The 23,212-nt window shown below is 49.6% G+C and overlaps 1 protein-coding gene across 7 annotated transcripts in view; it reads left to right on the plus strand.

The window, feature by feature from the left end:
* The first annotated feature begins 1,745 nt into the window (after window positions 1-1,745).
* TRAF3IP1 (TRAF3 interacting protein 1) overlaps window positions 1,746-23,212 on the plus strand; it is a 52,389-nt gene continuing 30,922 nt past the window's right edge. For 2 of the 7 annotated variants that reach the window (XM_023642713.2, XM_023642714.2), the window contains exons 1-9: window positions 1,746-2,005; window positions 5,335-5,403; window positions 5,831-5,992; window positions 7,825-7,965; window positions 8,058-8,504; window positions 10,979-11,050; window positions 12,105-12,180; window positions 16,423-16,518; window positions 20,859-20,960. In XM_023642713.2, the coding sequence (XP_023498481.2) occupies window positions 1,883-2,005; window positions 5,335-5,403; window positions 5,831-5,992; window positions 7,825-7,965; window positions 8,058-8,504; window positions 10,979-11,050; window positions 12,105-12,180; window positions 16,423-16,518; window positions 20,859-20,960 (1,288 nt within the window). In that variant the 5' untranslated portion in view covers window positions 1,746-1,882. The remainder of the gene's footprint in view (window positions 2,006-5,334; window positions 5,404-5,830; window positions 5,993-7,824; window positions 7,966-8,057; window positions 8,505-10,978; window positions 11,051-12,104; window positions 12,181-16,422; window positions 16,519-20,858; window positions 20,961-23,212) is intronic. The other 5 variants (XM_023642715.2, XM_023642716.2, XM_023642718.2 and 2 more) reach the window with 3 other exon arrangements.

Here is a 23,212-nt window from a genome sequence, read left to right on the forward strand (position 1 = left end):
CACTAGAGAAATGAAAATTTAAACCATAATAAGCCATCATTACACACCCACCAGAATGATTGAACTTAAAAGGCCTGACATATTAGGGTTTGACGGGATATGGAGAAACTGGAAATCCCATACATTGCTGATGGAATGACAAATGGTGTAGCTGCTTTGGGAACAGTATGGTAGTATCTTGTAAAGTTAAATATATTCTTACCAAACAACCCACAAATTCCACTCCTGGGTATTTACCCAAGAGAAATGAACACTCATGTTCACACAAAGACCTGTATGTGAATGGTCTTGGTAGTGCTTTTCATAAATTATCAGAAACTGAAAGCAACCCAAATGTCCATCAACTGGTAAATGGATAAACAAATTATACTATGGAATACTGCTCAGCCACAAAAAGGAATGACATATCAATAGATGTAGCAACATGGATGAGTCTCAAAAATATAATAAGACAAAGAATTAAACAAAAAAGATTCTGTACTGTATGATTCCATTTATATGAAACTCTAGAAAAGGCAAAATTATAATGACAGAAACCAGATTTGCCTAGGGCTGGGGGAGGGGGAGGAAGAGATGCATTCCAAATGAGCAGGAGGAAATGTTTCAGGGTGCAGGAGCTGTTCTCTATCTTGATTGTGGTGGTGGCAACATAATTGTATATAATTATCAAAACGCATCAACCTTCACACCTAAAATGGGTGAATTTTATTGTATGTAAATAATCAAATACAAATTTTAGGTAAACGCCCCCCCCCACACACCTACATACATCATGGGCAAATTTATGAAAACCAATGATAAGAAGAAAATCTTGAAGGCAGCCAGACACACAATAGACATAACAAAGATAAGAACCACAGCAGACTTCTCTTCAGAAACTACGTCTTCCAGTGGCCAATGGAGGAAAACCTTTAAAGCACTGAAAGTGAAAAAGGTGGACCCAGAATTCTATAGTCAGTGAAACTATCTTTCAAATGTGAAGGTGCAGTAAAGACTCTCAGACAAAAAGTAACAGCATTCATTGCCAGCTGATCCGTGCAAAAAGAAATGGTAAAGGAAGTTCCTCAGACAGGAGAAGCACCATCTCAGATGGAAATTTGGATCTACACAAAGAATGACGAGCACTGAAAATGCTAAAAATAAATGTAAATAAAGGTTATAAAGGTATCCATTAGAAGACCTAAAGACAGGCCACAAAGCTTCCGGATTGCTAGAAGGATCTGCAACGAGCCAGTGCCTCGTGGATAGAGAACGACAGACACCTGGTATAACGACAGGGCGTGGCTTCGTCCTGGTGACAAAGCGCTGTCACGTTAACTCCCTGGGAGTTAGGGAGGCAGGCTGGCACATCACTATGCCAGCTTTATAGGAACAGACAAATGGAGTTATTTGCCCAAGAAACCGTATTAAGTAACAAACAGCATAGAACATTTTCTATTCTGTGTTTTTTGAGATAACTTAGTCCAGTCCCCTTGAAACCTGTGAAACGGGCAACGGTAATTTTGGGAGCCTGGAATCGTGGTCACCTGTAACACCGGGCGAACGTGCGCTGCTTGCCGAGGCTGTCGCGACGGTGGAGGGACACGGCGCTGTCCTTCGACCTGCAGGCTGAAGCCGCTCCTCCGCAGACCCGGCTTAGCGTGCGCGCGCAGCCGGCAGGCGGTGGGCGGGGCGCCGGGCGCGTCCGTTGCTAGGGCCGCGCCGCCCTGGCGACCGAGCGCCGCGGCCCCGCGCACGCGCAGTGGCGGACTCCGGTGCACTGTGGGATGGAAACCCGAGCGGCGCTTCGAGGCCGGAGCGGGCGGCGGCGGCGGCGGGGCCGGCGGCGGCCGGGCGGCGGCGCTTAGGCTCGGCGGGCCGGCGGGGCGCCGGCGGCGCCGCCATGAACGCCGCGGTGGTGAAGCGGACGCAGGAGGCTCTGGGGAAGGTGATCCGGAGGCCGCCGCTGACGGAGAAGCTGCTGAACAAGCCCCCGTTCCGCTACCTGCACGACATCATCACGGAGGTGGGCGCCCGGCCGAGGCCGGGGTGCGGGCCGGGGGTCGGGGCCCACGGTGGGGGTCGCGGCCGGGGTGTGGGCCGGGAGTTGGGGTCGAGGTGCGGACCGGGAGTTAGGGCCCACGGTGGGGGTCGGGGCCGGGGTGCGGGCCGGGGGTTCGGGCCCGGGTGCGAGTTTGGGGTCATGGTCGGGGTGCTGGCCGGGGGTCCGCGCCCAGGTGTGAGTCTGGGGTCAGGGTGCGGGCCGGGGTTCAGGGCCCAAGGTGGGGGTCAGGGCCCACTGTGGGGGTCGGGGTTGAGGTGCGGGTCCGGGATCCGGGCCCAGGTGGGGGCCGGGGCGTGGATGCGGACCAGGGGTTCGGGGCTGGAGATCGGGTTGGGGGCCGGGGGGTGGGGGCCCAGGTGCAAGTCGAGGTCGGGATCAGGGTTGGGCTCAGGGTCTGGCCTCGTGTTGCTATGCGCGGCGCCTGCCCGAGGAGCCGGGCCTTTGGCCTGGCCTGCAGCCTGGGGGAGGCGAGCGCTGGGCCCAGTTCCGCGGTGCCTCTGCACAGAGTTCGTCGCCCTCACCCCTGGTCTCCCCTTCTCACCCATCCTCCTGGGCTGTCTCTTCCGGGAGTCTCCGGGCCCCTGAGGGAGCATTCTTTCTTTCCAGCTTACCCATGTATCTGTTAGAGCACATCTTGCATCCTGCCTGGCAGAGCTGTTTCTGAGATTTTTTTTTTTCCTGCAGTGCCTAGCACATGGAAGGTGCTGAGAAATCCTGGAAGAATGAAATTATTCTTTTTTATACCCCACTCCCCCAAGTTTCCCTCTGCATTGCTCTGAAAAGTGGTCACTACGTATTGGATACTTAATAAATACCTGTGGGTGAATTTATTGAAGGTGGTTGTAGGGGGACCTGAAAGGAAAAAACTGTAAAAGAGCAGGGTAGTATTTGCTGATAAATGGCACAGCGTGCCTCCAGTCGGGGTTGATTGTCTAGAGCTTTTCCTTAGTGGATGGTGAATTCCTGAATGATGGATATGGTAACTTGTTTGTTGGCATATCCCAGGTGAGCTGCACTGGGTACCGTACACAGAAGGTGCACAACAAACATTCATTGTTGAATGGAATCTGTCAAGGCCCGGGTAACTCAGAGTGGCAGCGCCCATTTCCATGGTGCACCTTGTGGCGGGGGGAGAGTATTGAACTTGGGAACTTGGTCATGCTCTGTGGGAATTAGGAATCGGGTTGAATTTGCAGGTTTCCAGGGCTGCTAACCTCCCGCCATGTTGGTCCTCAAACTTTATTTCTTACTCTTTTCCACAGGTTGGGCATCTTACTCTTCCACAAACTTGGCTTTACTCTTTTCTCCCATCTTAACTTAGCTTATAGTGTGTGCCTCTGTGCCGAAAACCCTAATAGTGCTTAAACTTCTCTGGAATCCCAGCCACATCCCAAGGGCTGTCTTGACTGGCCACTACCTCCTTCTGTGCTGGTCCAGCACTTACACCTGTCCTGGACAGTGTTTGAGGAAGGGACACGGCTGTGTGCTGCATTACCTCCGCCCTGTGAAGTGGGCAGGTAGCATCCTCCAGCCCAGGAGAGAAGAAGTCAGTTAGCCAGGATGTGAGCCTGGCTGACTGCGGCCTCACGCTTTTATTTTCTGTGTTAATCCTGCCTCCCCACTGAGACAGAGAGCTGGGAAGGAGGCTGGGGGACGTGCCCCATCCTGTGGGTCTTAGTGTGGTGCTGGGCTCATGGTGGCAGCTGTCCCCACCTCCTGGAACCACTCGTCGGCTCTTCTTCCACAGATTTTCCCTAATTTAATGCCCAAATTAATTTCTCTACCTGTGTAAAGATAAATATGTTAATTGTCACCACTTGATAGAGATATTAGAATGATTGACATCTCGGAAAGCATTTTTAGCTAATAGGTGAAGAGCCTCTATGAAAATTCTTACCTCCTCAAGCATTGTATTCAACTCACCATATCAATATTTTAGCTACTCCTAAACTAATTCTGCCTCTTTTATAAATTGATGCATTGATCTTGTGACATTAATATCTCTTGTTTCTTAAAATTATTGCTTGCAATTTTAACTGCCGGCAAACTGGGAGAACCTCACAAGAGACAAAATGAAAAGCTTCCAGGAATATTAAGTGCAGGATAATCTTAACATTCCACCCATCTTCTCAGGAAAAATAATAGCTCAGCTCTTAAGTAGTTTGATGAGGGATGAAAGGTAGCTTAAGTAACAGCTGGCTGTAGCTTGGTGTCAGGGAGGGAGCCTGATATGAGGGACGGACTGTTTATTTTTTTTTCCAAACATGTCTTGTGGTAATAAATATGGTCTGTATCCACCCAGGACACACACATAGACACATGTTCCTCCTTACTACGTATGGTGCAGTCTGATATTTATTTTTCTGTTTCATTTTTTAAAAAATGCTTTTTGCTACCCATTATGTTCATTTTACCATGACTTACCGCATTTTGAAAAACTGGTCTGAGAGAACCCAGGGCCCTGGCCGTGTGTGGGGGTGGGAGCAGAACAGAAAATCACTACCCAAAAGCTCCTTTTAGGGGTCCTTGGGAGGTACGGGTTGACTGAGGAGAGAGCAGCACAAAAGTGACACTGCACAGAGCGCCCCTCTGTCCCGGGAACTGAGCAGTACGGTGGGGAGGAGAAGGTCCTTTCCGTCCAGCTTCAGGAAACCCAGGCCGAAAAGTTCCCTTTTTTCGAGGGTCCATTCTCTCCACTGAGCCTGGGCGACCCTTTAAGACGCCATTCCCTGCTTTTGACCCTCTCAGGGCCTCCTCGTGGTCCTTAGGTTAAGTCTGTATTCCTGAATGGCTTCGAAGGCGCCCCGGGTCAGGCCCCTGCCTGAGTCTGCCTCGGGCTCCTTCTGTCCCGACCTTCCTTTGATCGTGAACAGGACCCTCTTGGCCCTGGGCCTTGCGGGAACTGTTTGTTATCCTGGCACGTGCTTCCTAGGTACTGCCTCCTCCAACTCTCCTCCTGTCAGCCTCTGGTCTCCGTTTAGACAGGATTTCTTCTGGGAGGTGTTCCCTGACGCCCCTCGCCCTTCCACATTTGGATTAGGTCCTGAGCTGTGCTCCCTTAGCGCCCTGCGAGTCTTTATGACGTTGGCCTGCCCCCACAGCCCGGTGGGGTCTGCCTGGTACAAGGCCTCGCCCATGGTAGACACGCACATGTTTGTGGAGTGAGTGAATGAATTAGATTCTGGGTGCGGACAGATTCTGACGGCCCCTGAGTGTGGGGCTCGGTGGATGAGGCTGATGGAGAGGCTGTCCTGTGGGGTGCTGACCACGCCTTGCGTTATCTTTTGAAGGTGATTAGGATGACTGGTTTCATGAAGGGCCTCTACACGGACGCTGAGATGAAGTCTGATAATGTTAAGGTGGGTTTGGGGGGTTCCTCCCCTCACGTTAATGAAGGTTTTTTTTTTTTTTAGCAGTATAGCTGTGTACTGTGGCATGTATCATTTATATGCTGATATATGATCGGAAGACAAGTGTGATTAATTTGTGAATTGCCGTATACCCTTATTTCATTTTCTCATTTTTGGCCACTTCATATCATGCTAATTATAGCCATTGAGAAATGGAAGTAGTGTTTCAAAGGTCCATGCTGGCCCGTGAACTAAAATTCAAAGCTTTAATGGATTGTTTTTGTTTTGTTAAAAAGAGTCAGTATTTCTAAATGTGGTGTACATCTAAAAATAGCTTTTTATATAAATAGGAACTGTGCTTGTTGAACATACTGAAGACAGTACAAACTCTTTTTGAAGAATTTTAATGCTTACTTTTTAAATGGAAATCTTTCAGGATAAAGATGCAAAAATTAGCTTCCTGCAGAAGGCCATAGACGTGGTGGTCTTGGTTTCAGGAGAGCCACTGTCGGCAAAACCAGCGCGCATCGTGGCTGGGCACGAGCCCGAACGCACAAATGAGCTGCTCCAGAGGATTGGAAAGTGCTGTCTCAGCAAGGTAAGTGCTGCGGCCCTGCAGCCTTAGATTCAGCAGAGCTGAACGACGAGCAGTGGGGGAGCAGCCTGAACGGAGCGGGACGGGTTTGAGGAGGGAGTTTCTGGCGGCGTGTGTGGAACGCTGCGCTTTGAATCTGATCCAGCCTGTTCTGGAGCCTCGGAGTTACAGGAGAAGTAATGTAAAACTGTGCGGTGAAACGGATAAGGGCATGTTAGGCACAAGTTCTACGAGCTTCACATGCAAGGGAGGGAGCTCCACGGGCACTTTGCTCACGCCCAGGCCTCCACGCCCTGAATTCCTTCTCATTTTGGGCCTCCCTTCAGGCCAGGTGACTGTTTCCTGCCAGGGCCGAGGAGCTCCAGCCAGAGGTGCTGCTTTTCTTCTTCTGTGGGGCTCTGAGACGTCCCTGTTCTCTGCTTGCCTTCCCAGCCTCCGGGGTCGGCCTCCCTCCCTCCCTCTCTCCAGGCTGTTGTTTGCAGGGCTGTGCTGCCTGTTTCCCTTGTGCGGGGATTGAGACCCTTGCCGTGGGCTGGAAGCTTGGCCTCCCTGGCCTCATGGTCCAGCCCAGGCTGCGTTTGCCAGGACGCTGGAGGAGGTCTGCGTTTGGTGATGGGAGCAGCTCATCCCCAGGGCCTGCCTTTGTGGGAGCCGAGTAGCCCCCGAGGGGAGCGGAGTTGGACCTTTACCAAGAGCATAGCAGACACAGCCCTGTGTACCTGATGGGCTGTGGGCTGAGGGCTAACCTTTGATGTTATCAAAGTGGGAAAAGGTGGGTTTCTGCCTGGACAGTGGCAGTGGGGGTGCAGTGGGGAACTTGACCCTGGTCTGTGTCCAGCCCTCAGGCTTGGAGACGCAGAAGCTGATTTTGCTAGTGCTCTGGCCCCAGGCCCCACCCCTGCATCCTTCATGTTTCTCCTCTTTCTAAAAAAGAGACTCCTGTCTTGTCTGCTGAATCCTTTCCGGGCTTCCTGTTGCCTCAGGCACAGCCAGCGGCTCCGTGGCATGGCTGACGACCTGCTGCCACTTCCTCCCCTCTGGCTTGTCTCTCTCTCATACCTGTACCCACACCACCCGGTCTCCTGCACGGGTTGTGCTCCCTCCTTCGTGCTGCTAGTTTCTCGGTGTGGAGCTGCTTCATCTGGCAGCAGTGTGGGATCAGCTGCTCTTCCCGGAGTCCTGGCCTGTCCTCCCTCCCGGGCTGACTCGGTGCCTCTGTCGTGTTCCTGTGGCACACTGACGTTTAATCGTTGTGTTTGGCCACCTCCCTCAGTACACAGCATGTCCTCTGCCCGTGGTCTAGCACCTGGTGTGTAACGGTCACTCCGTGCTTCCTTGTGGAATGAGTGAGTGTGTGAGGCAGGGGCGTTCCTGGCCGGGGGTGTTGAGGGGCTGTGGAGGGCGGGCCGGGGTGCAGCAGGAGGGGTTTGTGCGTTTGGTGGGGCTGGAGTTAGATCACGCCTCAGGGCTGTTTCAGTGCTGGGCCTCTGTGAGCCTCTGACAAGTGTGAGGCAGTTGTAGAGCTGTGGGGTCAGCTTTGCTGTCCTTGAACAGCACACACGTCCACACTAGACGGCTTGGGTAGAATTTAACTGGGTTCCTTTAGCTTGGGTGGACTGCTATTAAGGACTGAAGTGTGGAGGTGATAGTTATAGGAGATGCTGTGCTTTGTGATAACATTTCCTTTTAATATTTTATCCTTTCGTTCATTGGATTTCATTGGTAGACAAAGAATCCATGTAGTGAGCTGTCTTTGAATGTCGACATTCGAATTTGTTACGTGTGCTGACCTCATTTTCACCTTCCTTTTCATTTCCTCACACTCGGCCAACAAGCTCTCCAGTGACGACGCGGTGAAGAGAGTGTTGGCTGGAGAGAAGGTGGATATGAAGGGGAGGACCTCGCTGACATCGAAATCTCAAGAATGGGACAATAAGAACACGAGAGAAGAGCCCAAAGTTCATAAAGATAAAGAGGTGAATTGCAAGTTGCACATATCTGAAGTGAGTCTTTTTGTAGTTCAGGTAAAGACATCTGTAAGTGATATTGTTGACTTTTGCTTTTTCAGGATAGAAGAAACTCTGAAATAAATGAGAGAAGTACAAGCAGAGATCGGAAACAGAAAGAAGAATTGAAAGAAGAAGGCAAACCAAGAGAAAAGGAAAGAGACAAGGAGAAGACCAAGGAGAATGACCGCGATAGACATAAAGATGCCGAGAGAGACAAGTACCGAGAGGGAGAGAGAGAGAAAACCAAGGCCAGGACCAAGTCAGAGAGAGACCGAGACAGAGACAGAGGCAACAGAGACCGGGACAAAGATGGGGACCGCGAGAGAGAGAGGAAGAACGAGGGAGGAAGGGAAAAGGAGAGATGGAGAGACCGGGAGAGAGAGCGCGAGCGAGACAAGGGCAGGGACAGGGACAAGGACAAGGACAGGCGGAGGGTGAGAAACGAGGAGCCTTCCAGGGACCCCGACAGGGAAAAGAGCAGAGAGCATGATAAACCGGAGAAAAAGGTAAAGTCCTGTTTGAAAACTTCTGCCTTTGACTTAGAGTTTTTCTCTAAAACAATTTTTGTCTTGATTGTAATACGATTAGGAAATTGATTTTCTTTATTGTTAAAGTTAATGACAATCTTGGATTCCTCGTAGAAACCCAAAGAGGTCCCAGATTTGGCTGGGTGTTCTAAGATTGACTGCTTGTCACCTCTGGGCTGCAGGTGTGTGCATTCGGGTATTTTTCTGAAGACTTTGGAGCAGCCTACCTTAGCGTTGTGAGCAGTCTTTACAAGGCAGCCTCAGCTGTGTGTGAGTTCTTGGGGCCTGGGCGTGGTGGAATTTATTATGAATTAGGGCTACTTTCTTAAGTCTTTTAGGCATTGGCAGATAAGTACAGTAAAACCTCAGTGTACTGAATTCGTATTTAATTAAAATTTCAGGTAAATTTAGGATTGGCCAGAAAATTTGTTTGGTTTCAGTATTTTCTAAACGTGCAAGTTACTTTTGAGCTCTCTGTGGGTAATGTAGGTCTCCCGTTAGGGCTAGTGTTGCAGATGTTCATGGGGACATCGTATAATTATCAGGCGTCCTGGAAAGGTTCTGCAACTCTTCTGGGCTCCAGCTGCTAGAAAGGAGGAAGCCGAGGTCTGGAAAGGTTCGCCCAGGAGGGGTGGGCGGCCGTGAGGGGCAAGGCCTGAGCTGGTGCTTGCGGCCCTTTCCTCCTGAGACGGCCGTCTCCGTTTTTGGCGTTGCATCTCAAGGGTGCTGTCCAGGGAGATGGGTGGGTCCGATGGGACTGACCCTGCGGGAGTCCTGGAATCTGGTCTTCGGTGGAAGTTGGTGTACGCTTGGTTTGGTTAGTAAGTGAGCTGGCGTTCTCCTGGGAGCCCGGGGTCTCCCACAGGCGCTCTGGAGTAGTGTGCCCTGTTGTAGATGTTCCTTTAAGAGTTTTAGAAATAACAAAGACATTCCCCATCTTTTGCCTTCTTTTGGAGGTCTAAGGAAAAGTGTTCTTCACTGGCCTGATTTTTCTGGGCCACTAGCATATTCTGGTATATTTTACTGTGCATGAGGCGGTCCCTGAATGGGGTGACCTTCTCAGCTTCCAGAGTCTTCAGATCAAGTGTTCCTATGTTATGTTTACTGAAATTGCTGATGCTGTGACTGGTTTTTTAAATAGACAGTTCCAAGGAGAAATTTTTACAGGCTATATGGGACATGTTAGAGCCAAGTGCAAGGGATGGTTCTGTTTAAAAGTGTGTGAGACCGGGGTGAAGGGACCATGTTCCTATGCAGAGCTGGTCCTTATTCGGCTGAAGTCGGATTTGTGTAGAGCTTTGGTGGTGGTTTTGCTTGCCGGCTCTTCTGTGTAGATCTGGGGTCCTTTATGGAGTGGGAGTCCAGGAAGCAGCATGCTGTCTCCCCAGGTGAGCAGCGCTGCCAGGTGGTGAGCTGTGGAACCTCCCAGAGAGCCGAGCACCTGGAGACGTCTGTCAGGGCAGCTCTGGCAGGCAGGGGGCTCAGTTCCAACCCAGGCTGTGCCAGACTGCCTTCACCCTCTGGGCGATCCCTTGAGTCGCCTCCGTTTGGTTTCTGCCTGGCAGAGACAATGATGGGACATTGTCAGCCTCCCTCTGGGTTTCTCTGAGGCAAAGGCGAGCCAGTGGGTGTGAAGGCGTCTGGAGTGGTGAGAGTGTGTCTCCGTGTGGCCTCAGGCCCACGTGGCCGTCTGGGGCTGGGTCTCCTGCCCTCTGCAGGCCGCTGCTCGCAGAGCCTGCAGCCAGGTGATTACCGCTGCTGCGCTCTGGACCTTCGGAATTAAGTTCTGAGGACATTCAGTCCTGGAAATACTGAACAGGTGGCCTTGGCTTTTCAGTCTTCGTGGAGGGAAATCCGAGTGATTGCGTCTCTCCTGCTCCTTCTGTCAACATGTGTCTTCAGATTTGATTTAAGGTGGGAGATTTTTTTGAGGTGTTGATTTAATGTGTGTACAGTTTTCATGTAGTTTATGTTTTGAGCGTGCTTTCCTGACATAGGGTCCGAACACTTTGCTTAAAAAGAGCTGCTCCGTTTGAAGTTGCCCCACTGTCAGAAGACAAGGATGGGAGCAGTTTTTTCTTGGGTTTTGGAGGTTTCCATTGTCACTCCTCCCTCATTTCCGGAGTCCCTGTGTTTTACTGCAATGTTCCCAGGCAGTTTGGCCTCACACAGGGATCCGGTCTGTCCGGGGGACGCTGTTCCAGGCTGTTTGCTGAGAGGCGCTGCCTCTGACGCCCCTGCCGCCTGGTCTGCCCCCGCCGGGAGAGACCTTGGAAGGCCCTCTGGGTCCAGGCGCAAGACGGGCACAGGTCATCAGAGCTGGAGTGTGACGGGCGCCCTGTGGGAAGGGGGATCTTGTTGGTCACTGTCAGAGAAAGCATCTTCATGTGTTTTTACATGCTACAGACTTGAATCATTCTACAGTATGAAGAAAAAATCTTTTTTTTTTGTAGTCATCAAGTTCAAGGGAGGTGTCTAAAAAGTTGACAGATGGCTCTTTTAAAGACTCCAAAGCTGAAACAGAGGTAAACTTTAAAAAATAACTTTCAGAGATGTAAACCCGTAGCTGTGTTGACATAGTCACTGCTGTGCCGTCGTCTTCTCCTGGGCCCCTGAGACGCGGGAGGAGAGTGTCGCTACCTCAGGCTCACACGTAATAGGTCCGTATGTATTTTGTGGTGAAAGTAATGATGAAAAGCTGGTGGAATGGATGGGGGTGTTTATCCTGAGCTGTTCTGTGGTGGGCTCCTGGGATTCCTTATAGCTTTTTTGACAAGCATGCTATGATGGTGTATGAAGGGACAGGGTGGTCACTGGGGAGAGGATGGAGGTGGCACTTAGGATGAGTGTGGGAGAGGGTTAAGTCACCAGGCAGACAGGGAAAGGGAGGGCCAGCTGGAGGAACCCCTCCAAGCTCTGCCTGGCCTGTGCGGGACCCTGCAGTGGGTTTCCCGTGGCTGGGGCTCATCATCCCCATGGCGGCCATCCTGGGGAGGTTAGATTCATCCCAACTTCATAATCCAATTCGCGTCTCAGAAAGCGTATCCACGCAGCTGCAGGGAAGATGAACAAGGTGTGGAGGCTGGGAGGCTGGTTTTGAGGCCGTTATGGCAGGTTGAGAGAGGTGGCGAGACAGGAGCTGTGCCAGTGATGGGAGGGATGGGATGTGCTGTTTTCTCTGATCTGTGCTCTCTTTAAACATAGTGTGTATGTTTTTACTCAGAGTTATTTACAAATGCATTGAAGTAATTGAGCGTATAGCAACAGAGGTTGAGTCCTCATAAACACACCTGATAAGACAGTGATTCTCAAAGCCTGGTCTGCGGATTGCTGACCTTTTAGGGCTGCACAAAAAGATGGAGTTCTAAATGCAGAGTGAGAGATGTCTCAGCTCCTTCCAGTTCTCTCTCGGGTCTCGGGTGCTCCGTTGTGCTGAGTCGGAATCAATTCCCCTTTATTGTGGATACTGCTATTGCGGCTCCTGTGTGTTCTTCCCCAAGCGGAGCTTGAGTAATGAATCTGCTCATGGTGTTGTTGTGTGATGCGTCAATTAATTTTTTTCATTCTCTTTTCTTTAAGACTGATATTTCCACTAGAGTATCCAAGACAGTGACAACAAAGACATCAAAGCGGCGATCCAAAAATTCAGTGGAAGGTACTGCAAAATTTACTGTATAAGTAGCTGAAAATATCGATATTAATTTTTTTGCCTTAATCATGATATCTAGTAGGAAAGTATCAACGGCTAGACAGCAGATCTGCCATAGGGAGAATGAACAAAGACCCTGTGACAATGATGAAGATATGTGGCTTTTACACACACACACACACACACGGACACACATGCATATACATGCATACATACGTGTGTGAGCTCAGGACACTGGAGCGGAGGAGCACCTCTGTGCTGGAGATCCATGTTGCAAAAAAGGCTGTGATCGAATTTAATTTTCCAGAAATATTTATCAGTCATCCCTGTTTCATTGACACTTGTCTTTTGAATTGGTAGGCAAAATTTAATCCTGATGCAGGGTGGACATAAAGAACATCCTGCTCTAAGACAGATGATGTTTACGCATTTAAAAAATAGCAGAAATTATCATTGGGAATCAAGCTAGAATCTAAAAGCTGAAGCCGAAGCAAACAGGCCTAGCCTGGAGTTTGCCCAAGGATGGTTCCTCGTTGTGACAGACCAGTAAGTAGGGAAAAAAGGCCAGTCTGGTGCTGGAAAGTACTGCTGGAAGCTTTGAACTGAACAGTAAAATTAGTTTGAGGGAGCAGTGGTCATTCCTGAAAAGCCAGCCTCTTCCTAAAGTGTAAAAGCTAAAGAAGTGTGGCAAAATGTAATAGTTGGAATTTTTCGTTTAGAAATTAAGCTTAAATGCTCAGTGTCCCTCTTTCACAATAATATGTGATACTTTAATGAACGTTTTTGTGCCAGAAACTTCTTCTCTCTTTGGGTGGCCTCTGTCGGGCAGGTTGCCAGGGGCCTTATTGCTGGCACAAAGGGCATGGATGTTTGCAGCTTTTGGCTGCAGTGCACCACTGACCGGACCCTCTACCCCACCCCTGCTCCAGGGTCTTAAAGGCGGGCTGATTTTGATAGATGAAAACCAAAAAATGCTCTCTCTCTGTAATTCCTGGTGAAATTGCACATTTTTTCACGTGTATTATTAATTTTATTGACTTCCGTGACGCGTCTGTTCCTTCCTCTGCCTGGCTCCTCATTGCCCTCTTTGGAGCATCAGCGTTCTTCTCCCTAATTTGCACGAGCTCGCTGTACGTTAAGGACATCTGCCAATTTTTAAATAAGTGTTTGTTTCTTGCATTTTCCAGCTCATTTCTTCTAGTTGTTTGGTTTCTGGCTTGCCTGGATGTTTACTTTTTGGGCACTGGAAGCTGCCGGTCTTCTTCTTGGAGTTTGTCCTGAGACGAAGATTGGTTTTATCACACATTTTGTATTTAATCTTTTTGGTTATCTCTTATTTTAATTCATGGTGTAAGGCGAGGCTCTGACTTTGTTCTTGAGAATAGCTTGCCAGGTGCTTCAGGAGCGCGTGCTGACAGTACCCTTCCCTCCTGCTCTGTGATCCCCCGTATGCCTTTTGTCCTCTGTGGTCTGTTTTTTTTGTTTTTATTTTTTACTTGCACTGTTTTCTGTTTGACTCCTAGTTTCCTGTTGTTCTTTTCAAAAAAGTTTTAAGCGATTTTATTGCTTGATTCTTCCAGATGTATTTGAAAACGACTTCATGAGTCAAAGAACCCAGCTCCCACAAGACGCGAACGTGGGAGGATGTAGCCGGGCTTGTGTTGAACTTACACTTTTGTTGTTTTGGGAGGATCGGGCCCCTCTAATCTCACGTCAGTGCAGGAAGGTGTGTGTGCACGTGCTAGGGCGTGTCCGTCAGTCAAGGGTTGTGTCATAGTTTGTTTGGTCTTTACTGTTTTTGGAAATGATGTCTTTCTTCCCCTCGTTATTTTTTAGCGATTATTGTTGGCATGTAGGAGCCTTGCTGATATTTGTACTGTATCTTAAATCTTGCCTTGTGTTGAATCCTAGCTCCTCCGTTGCTATTTTGGATTTTCTAAGCTGACAGTCTTTTGTTCTTTTCTAACAACTCGGGATGTTTGCATCTGAGTTGACTGGTGAGCTTGCGCTTTAGGGCCCCTCTAGACAGTCTTCACGAGATTTTGTTATCAGAAATTTGCGAGCTTTGTGACATTAAGCTTTACTGAGCTGTTGACAGATTGGCGGATGCTTTTCTTCTCTGCCCACTACCCAGGGCGCTGATCTCCCCCCGGTCCTCACCCAACAAAGTTGGCACTCCACCCTAACATTCAGGAAAGTCTCTGGCACCCAGGAGGTGCGCGGCACACAGGCGCTCTGTGTTCCACTCGAGGGGGTGAGCCTTGCATTTACTGGGGTGTGAGGCTATCACATTCCTTAGATGTATTTAGAATCTTAAATCCATTCTAGAATCCAAAGAGCGTTTTGCATAAGAATATGATAATTTTTGGTTATTTTTAAGTAGCGTATTATAGCAGAACTAATCATTTTGAGTTAGAGTGCACTTTAATTTCATTTGTTTGATGATATGCAGTATTACAAGTTAAGTTTAATACGTATTTTCCTTGTGCAATTTCATGTCAGGAAGAAGGGACTCTAGAACCAATGAAAATAGTCTTTCCCCTATGAAAAAACATAGCTCTTCCTACAGTGTGGCTAAGAGGGAGCGTGTGGTGACACAGCTCAGTGAACCCCCGCAAGCCCCCGTGGAGGCGGGCAGTGAATGTCTGGGCGCTGCACCTTGTGCTGCCTGGCCCTTTGCGTCCGTTTGTCATTGAACTGGTGGAGCTCTGTGGGTAGTGCAGCAGAGATGCGGCCCTGTATGAGGGGGGCCTGGGCTCTAGAGCACTGCCCTCTGGCTGGGGTGGAGCAGGGCAGGAGGGCATGTGGGCCCCGCCTGCCAGAGTGGCAGGGCTGCTGCAACTATGCGAGGTCACTCATGGGCTGATATGGTCCATTCGAGCCTTCCTTTCTTCATTCTGCAAGCGTCTGAGGAGTCCCTGCCCTCCTGGAGAACATCACATGGAGGGAGAAGGCAGAGAAGGAAGAGCACCCAGGGGTCTGCATCCACGGTAGTGAGCAGGGAGGGAAATGAAACCAAGAGAAGCGTGGGGGCCAGTGTGTGGACAGGGAGGGCCTCTGAGCAGGGTACCTCTGGGCAGAACGCTGACTGGATGAAGGAGGGCATGCAGGTGTCCAGGAATGGGCTGAGGTCCTGAGCTGGGGACAGGCTTGCCTGTTTGAGTGACAGGAAGCCTGGCGGTGAGGCTGGAGCATAGAGAGGAAGTAATGGGAGGGGCTGTACGAATGGGCAGGTCCGAGTTGTGGGCCACGTCAGGCGTGTGTTTGATGTAGTAAGTGTGAGCAGAAGTCCTTGCAGGGGTTTAAGCAGGATAGGGACATGATTTGACTTAGCTTTTAGAGACAGCCCCTTTTAAAACTGGAGAGGGGCAAGAGTGGAGGCTGGAGAGCATTTAGGCAGCTGTTGTGGCACCCAGGTGAGAGGCCGTGATGGCTGGGCCCCGAGTGTCACCGGTGAGAAGACTGAGTGAAGGATATATTTGACAGGGGAGATGACAAATATGCTGATGGATTGGATGGCACTTGTTAGAAAGGACGGGAGTCAAAGATAAGATCAGTTTTGTGGTGGAGTCTGGGCACCTCCGTGCTGTCGTTTATCGAAGTGGGAGACCTTCGGGAGAAGCTGGTGCTGGCCTGGGTGGCAGCACCAGGACTTCTGTTTGAGACACAGGAACTTTGAGATGCCTGTGATACAGCCGAGTAAGAGTGTCGAGATAGCAGGACGGGTAGGCCTGGAGTTCAGGGAGAGTTGAAGAAACGGGAGTCAAAAATGAAAAAATTGGGAATTGTTAGCGGACACATGGTCTCTCCAGCCGTGGACCTTCATGCAGTAATGAATCGGGGATGGTGGAGATGAGGAAGGGCTTGGTGAGCGCTGGGTCCGCCAGGGTCGAGCATCAGAAGTGGTGAGGGAGGCTCCTGCGCAGGAGACAGGCCAGGGTCGAGCATCAGAAGTGGTGAGGGAGGCTCCTGCGCAGGAGACAGGCCAGGGTCGAGCATCAGAAGTGGTGAGGGAGGCTCCTGCGCAGGAGACAGGCCAGCAGGTCGGAGGAGGGTTTGGAGAGTGGGGTCCCGAAAGCCAAGGGCGGGAGTTCAGGCATTGGGCTTCCTGGAGGATGGAAATGGCCGTTGAGTTGATGAGACAGTGAGTTGGCGACCTTGGCATAAACCCCTATAAATCCCAACTAAAGCAACCAAACACGAAAGCCTTTGCAATCTTTTAATCTGTTGTTAACTATTTTATGTCAGGAAGAAAGGAAGATAATATTTCAGCTAAAATTTTAGACCCCATAGTGTCTGGATTAAATAATGAACCAGATCAGGAAACTACAACTTCAGAAATAGGTAAGAAAATACATTCTTTAGTTTAAATTCCTCATCTCTTTGGTATGAAATATTTACTTCTCAGTGTAGTTATGTTATTTTTTATCATTCTAACCACTTTGATGTTCATCAGATTTGTTCCTGAAGATCACAAATGACTTATGTTCTGTTTGCTTTAACTTGCTAAGTTATGTGGTAAAGAATAGTAAGCCGGCTTTAAGTTAACCTGTACATGCCTTTTTATGTATAACTTATTTTCCATCTAAATCAAAATGCCTTCTTTATCTTGCTGTTGGGATTTTGTAAAACAACGTGGATAGTTAGAGAAATTATCTTTCCTTTCTCCGTCTCACTCTGCTGTGTTCTTTTGAGAAAACGCTCCCCAGTAAAGCTTTTAAAGTGCTTGCTTACGGCCCTTTGGGGATTTGTTCCCATGGCTTGCCCATTTATGTTTGAGGCTGGCAGTGTGCCGTGCTGCGAACGTGTCCTCACCCTGCTGATGTGGAGCAATTAGATGTATAAATTCAGAATTTCAAATTGGGTATCCTTGATTAAATATCGGTAGCTGTAGTCTTTTGTGATTTAAATTAAATTCTTCAGAAATATTAGAATTCTTGAGTGACGTGTAAGGGAAACAGTAGCGTAAATCTCAACTCTAGGGAAACATAAAATTTTTCTAGGCTGAACTTGCCTTATATCTGCTTTTTAAAAATTCTATGCCTGTAGCTAGACTCTTTCTCTGTGTACGTTTTTCCCTTTAAGACTCGAATTTCTAAGAGGAGGGATGTTTCAAGCATTCTCCTCCGTCACGGGTTCAGCAGGTACAGTGGAACAAGTGATCCGTGTTTATGTTATTCCAAGTAGGTCACCGTCTGTGATTTATCTGGGTCTTCAGCAGTGTAGGATGACAATAAAAGGTCGCTGAACTGGAGCAGAGTGATTTCTGACTGATGAAAACTCTTCACAATGGGCACGCATGTAGCAGTTCAGCCAATTTTGTGAGAGTGTATTTCATGTTGGCGGGAGCTTTTCTCAGCTGCATGGTCCTTTGGGAGGGAAGCACCAGGCGGTCCCTGTACCGCAGGGGAGGAGAGTGGGCGGAGGTGGAAGTTTGAGCCGCAGATGGTCCTGTGCGGGCAGCTGGGCGGGCCCGTCCCAGACCAGTGGGCAGAGCTCTCATCTCTCCTGCTTACCTGCCGGCTGGCCTTGAGCAAGCCACAGGGCTGTGTTCTCTGAGCCACAGTGCCCCCATTGGTAGATGGGTGTGAAAATACCTGCCTGGAGGGTCAGTGAGATGATGTCCATAAAGTGGCTGGCTTGTCACAGGCGTCCCATCCATGACCTGCTTTATTGCAGATCTCTTTGGTTTATAGACAGCCCCAAACCAGGGTGAGAGAGTGCTCATTCTGAGAAAGTACAATGGATTTAAAATAGAAATAGTTATTTAGACATAAATCATCGCTTTGTAGATATTGTCTACAAGTGTGAAAATAATATAAGCTCCGTATTTAAAAAGCAGAAGGCACTCCAACAGCTGATTCTCTGTTGAGCGCTTTGCAGAGATTAGAACGAAGCCTGGCGCCACCTGGTGGCCGTGAGCAGAGTCCCGCACACTTGGTGTCCCCTCCTCTCCCCCTTGCGCCCTGCCGCAGCGCACGCCCTGGGTCCCTGTCATCACAGTCACGCATGTCATCTTGCACTGGCAGTCCTTTCAGTTTTGGAATTCAGGCCTTTCTCACATGGGTATGATTTCCAGATTCCCCTTGGCTCTCAGCTCGTGCTTCAAGGAAAAACTGGGCCCTGTTGTGCTGACTGATCCAGGCCCTGGCTGCCCGTGCCCGATGCCAGGACCTGACTGGCCTGTGTTTCCACGGGCATCAAAAGTGAATTCATGGATTTTGTTTTTATCATTTTGCTTTTTCAGGTGGATTGAAGAATTCAACAAGGAATTTATCCATTTTGTCCCCCGCTCTGTCCTGTAATGCAGGCTGTCTGATAAGCCCGTCCCCCTTACAGCTGTTTGAGTTCCAAGTTTTCCTGGAATGTTACACTGTCCATACCTTTGTTTTGCTTGGTTTCCCTCACTTCATTTTGTCCCTCACTTCATTTTGTTTTATTGTTTAAACCTTTGTATTATGAAAAATACAGAAAAGTAGAAGGAATAGTATGCTTGACACCCATATACCTCTCACCTAGATTCAGTAGTTCTAACATTTTGTCATATTTGCTTCTTCTGTAGCGATATATTTTTATGAACTGTTTCAAAGTATATTAAAAACATCCTAATGCTTTACCTCTAAATACTTTACCATGCAGCTCAAAAAATAAAGATGTGCTCCTACGTAGCCATAAAATTATTGCAGGTAACAGATTATTGTTCCCCAATAGCATCTAAAACCCAGGCTATATTGTAATTGTCTCAGAAATGTTATTTTTTTAAAACCAGGATCCAGTTAAGATGAACATATTGTATATTTTTTATTATTCTTTTTGTCTCTAACTTTTTGAACCTGGAGTAACACCCCCTTCTTGCCCTTTTATTCCAGCACATTGACCTTTTGGAGAGATGAGGTTGCTTGTCTTATAGAGCGTCCCTCCTCCTTTCTTTTTCTGCTTGTTTCCTTGTGGTGACATTTAACCTATGCCACCCCTCTGCCCCCTGCTCCTCCCCGTATTTCTGTTAGCTCTCAAGGGCTGGTTAGATCTGGGTTGAATGTGTTGCTTTGCCCTCACCCCAGCATGGGTGATGCTGTGCCCTTTATCTCATCTCCTATCAGGATACACATAAGTGTCTCTGCATCTCCTAATAGCATGCTGAGACTGGTCACTGGGCCAGGCAGATCCCCGCATTTGAAACCCTGGTTAGATATACTCAGTAACTCTGTGCAGCTAACGTTTGCACACAGCACTGGCAGGATGGCAAGTTGCTTGCTGCTGTGTTGTGGGCTGTGTGTCTGGTCAGCGAGTTTCGGGGGCAGTAATTGCCGTAGACCGGCCCACGGCCAAGTGCGGTGCTCCCTGCTTTGTGCATAGGGTCTCGTTTGACTCTTATGCTCGCTCCAACAGGGAGGGCGCGCTGTGGCTCAGAAGGGCAAGGAGCCTGCTCCAGGGTCAGCGCTTGGCAACCTTAAAACTTGGGAAGTCTTGATGCCAAGGCCCATGTCCTCACCTGCGAGGTTCCTTGTAATTCAGACAACAGCTTGTGCTACCTAATGCCCTGATTTTTTTTTGCCAATTCACAGTAATTTTAATTTTTTATTAGTGCATTATTTATTTTTTTAAAATTGTTCTTTGGCGAGCTGGTTAACCTGCCCCCTATGGTTGAGTCGATGGTGGTATTAGTAGTGACTGTATAGTCTGTTTTTATGTTCTTCCCTTTGTGTGAATTTGGGGTTTAGTAAATCTTACTTAAGAAGACCACTAGAAATGTTCTCTGTAAGATATCGTAAGTAATTGTCTACTTGAATCAGACTGTTTAAGTCAGCGTCATTCTTATAGATTAAAAATTCTTCTTGGAAAATTATGTGTTATCTATTTTATGTAATTCTATTACATAAAATAAAGCAGTTCTTTGATATTTAATGACAGGTTGATTCTGATATAAATTATTTCTTTAAATAATTTTAAGAAATTTTAAGATTGTGTTTCAGGAAAGGGAACATTTTTCTGATTTTGCTTTTGTCTTCTGGTTTCATTTTAGAGAGTGGGGGTCCTTTACTGATGGGTTAGTTTTCTACCCTGGGTCCTGCCGCAATTCAAAATCTGTTCCTTCAGCACCTCCCTGCCCCTACATTTGTTTTTAGTAGAAAAGATGTTTTGTTTCTCAGGTGTTTGATATTTTTCCTAATGTGACAGACATTGACACATCAGTCAGTAATCAATAGATGAGTACTTGGGAGCTTTCAACGTGTCCAGGGCTGTGCACTGTGCCAGAGATACTTTTCCTCTCTCCTGCTTTCCCGAAATCGCCACCTGTCTGCAGCTCCTCGACTCCTGGGCCTGGCTATCGTGGGGAGGCGAGTAGAGACCAGTAGTGTCGGGGTGGTTCTAGAAATGGCGGTAAAGAGGCCAGTCTGCTTTGGCTGTAGGGGCCCCCAGCCTCTGCCTGGGCTGAGGGCCCGGGGCCTGCTCACAGTCTGGGCGCCCCCCCGCCCCCCACCCTGCCCTCACGCCTGTCCCAGAGCCACACCTGGGAGGAACGTTCTTGGTGCACGTTCTCAAAAGCGCCTTTGGTCAGTCCTTCGTAAACTCGCAGTGTGGGAAAACATAGATAAGTAAGTGTGCTCTGTGTTAACGAAGCCATTGATGACCAGCCTGCCGTGTACACTCTTAATGACCCATTTTAAACTGTTTTATGTCAGGAACAAAAGAAGCTAATACTAACTCAGCTAGTGTTTCAGATGACAATTCAACTAGTCTGTGGCGTGACAGCATTGAGCCAGAACCCGCAGTGAAGCAGAAAGGTAAGAAGGACCGGCCCCCTCAGTCCTTTCCTGGTGAGGCAGACCGAGTGCTGCAGACGCCACGCCGGCTGTGCGGGCACCGCTCTTCTCAGAGGTGCCCCTTGGGTCTGCGACCACACGGACTCCAGTCCCTGTTCTTCATACGCTGGGACTGCACGTGGCGAATGACTCCCTTTGGCCTCTTTATGTAAACTGGAGTGGAACATTCTAGTCATTACTTGATAGCACCAGAGTCTGTCCTGTGTCGTGGTGTTCGTGCTGAGTGACATAAGCAGCAGCTTCCTGGCAGTGTCAGGAATGGCCCGGAAACAAGCTTCAGAGTGACTGCTTGGGAGTCCTGCAGGCCAAGCCACACTTTAAACAGCTCAGGATGTTGTCACTTCCACGATGTTTCTATCTGTAATGTTCTTTCAGTGTCTTAAATTGTACCTCGGTGAGATTCTGCTTTTGGCATAATTTTTCCCAGCATTTAGAAAAAAACTGTGGGGAAATACACATTGAGCATTTGTTTTTAAGGTCCTGGAGCTCCTGACAGGCCTGGGGGGTGCAGCACCTCATGGCATCGCAGGTCCTCCCTGGGAGTCAGGGCTTGTGCTGGCGGCAGCAGCGGGGCCAGGTGGGCGAGGGGACTGGGGCAGCAGGGGGTGTGCCAGGTGAGGGCTGACGTGTCGATTTGTTCAAACAGAAGATATTTGTTGAAGGCCTGTGTGTTAGGCCCTAAGGCAGTGAGTGCGTTAGTGGACAGAGGTTGGATTGGAAGGTGGCCCCGTGCCGTAAGGGGTGCTGGAGGTAGTCTGGGGTGGGATGGACTTTGCACCTGGGGTCAGGGAGAGCCTTCGGGCAGTGGGCGGGGCGGAGAGAGTGGGGTCACCTCGTGCCCAGCCTCATGACCACAGGAAGCGAGTGGTATTTTTAGGATGAGTGGCTTAATCATATTCAGATCATGTTAATTGGGCGGCTTGGCGAGTAGTCAGGAGGGGAGAGTGGCCTGGACTGTGGTAGGACAACAGGGAGTGGAGGAACGGACAGATGCTAGAGGTGCGGAGACAGCGAAGGGCCGAGCAGGCCCCGAACTTGGAGGGAAGGTCTGGACCCGAGATGACCTGTGAGGGTTGTTGGCGTTCAGACAGTGTTGAGAGCCCAGCTCTGGGTGGGTCACCTGGGCTGAGAGAGGGAAGGAGAGCCTGCCATGTCTGGGCCTTGGCCCTGGAATCTGGGGAGGAGGCCGAGCTGGTGAAGGGTTCTGAGGAGGAGAGCCCGAAGACGGGCGGGGAAAACCCGGAGGATCCGTGAGGAAGGAGCCGGAGGGGTGGGGGACCTGATCTCTGGAGGGGTGAAACCTGCTGTGCACACTCGCTGTTGGGGGATCAGCCTGTGGCTCAGTTGCCCCACCTGTAAGTAACCTTTCTCAGTTCAATGAGAACTCAGTGTTTCCCCAACGCCGAAGGCCTGGGTTTGAGGAAAGACCAGGGGTTTGGAGTCTAGGGCCCCTGGTTGCACAGCAGCTGTTCTGTGCTGGTCTCTTCCAAGTGTGTGCTCTGGGCTGCCCCTCACTGAGGAGGGGGTCTGCTGCTCCCTGCTCTGCTCCTAGGCAGCGCTCCATCCCAGGGTTGACCCTGAGCCCCCCATTGTCTTCACACCATCCTTCCAGTGGCACTGTCTGGAACCATGTTCTCCAGGCCCCTTTTACCTGCTGACCCTCAATCCTCTGTCCCCTGCCAATCCTGTTCTCTGTTGTGTCACCTCTAGGGTGGGCTGTGACCTCCAGGAGGCTCCCATGTTCCATACAAACAGGGTCCTATAGGGCCTCCCGGTTCTCATTTCCCCGTGAGCTTGGTGCCCCCTTTCCCCTAGAGCCGCCCTCCTAGGGCACCATTCCTGTAGCTCTCCGTAGTGTTCCATAGGCAACAGAAGGTTCTTAAAGTCCTCCTGTGGACAAGCTCAGGCGTCTGAGAAGTGCTTTTCACCCTGCGTTTGCATGTGCATCCTCAGAATGACCCAGGGCCCGATCTTCGTGGGTGTCATAACACGGTCCCGTCTGGAGGTGCGGCTGTGGTTGATGAGGGGCTGCACGGTGGCTGTGGCTAGTGTCTCTCTCCTGGCTGTCCCCTGGACCCACGTAGCTTTGGCTTCTCTGCAAATCTGTTCATGCATTTTAAGAGTGTGACACAAAGATGATCCACCTGCGGTTTTGAGTCCACCCCCCCTCCCCACCCCTACAAGTGCTTCCACTCATTTCCATAGGTCACGTT

Source organism: Equus caballus, chromosome 6 (genome assembly GCF_041296265.1).
Source record: "Equus caballus isolate H_3958 breed thoroughbred chromosome 6, TB-T2T, whole genome shotgun sequence".
In the NCBI taxonomy this organism is placed as follows: Eukaryota; Metazoa; Chordata; class Mammalia; order Perissodactyla; family Equidae; genus Equus; species Equus caballus.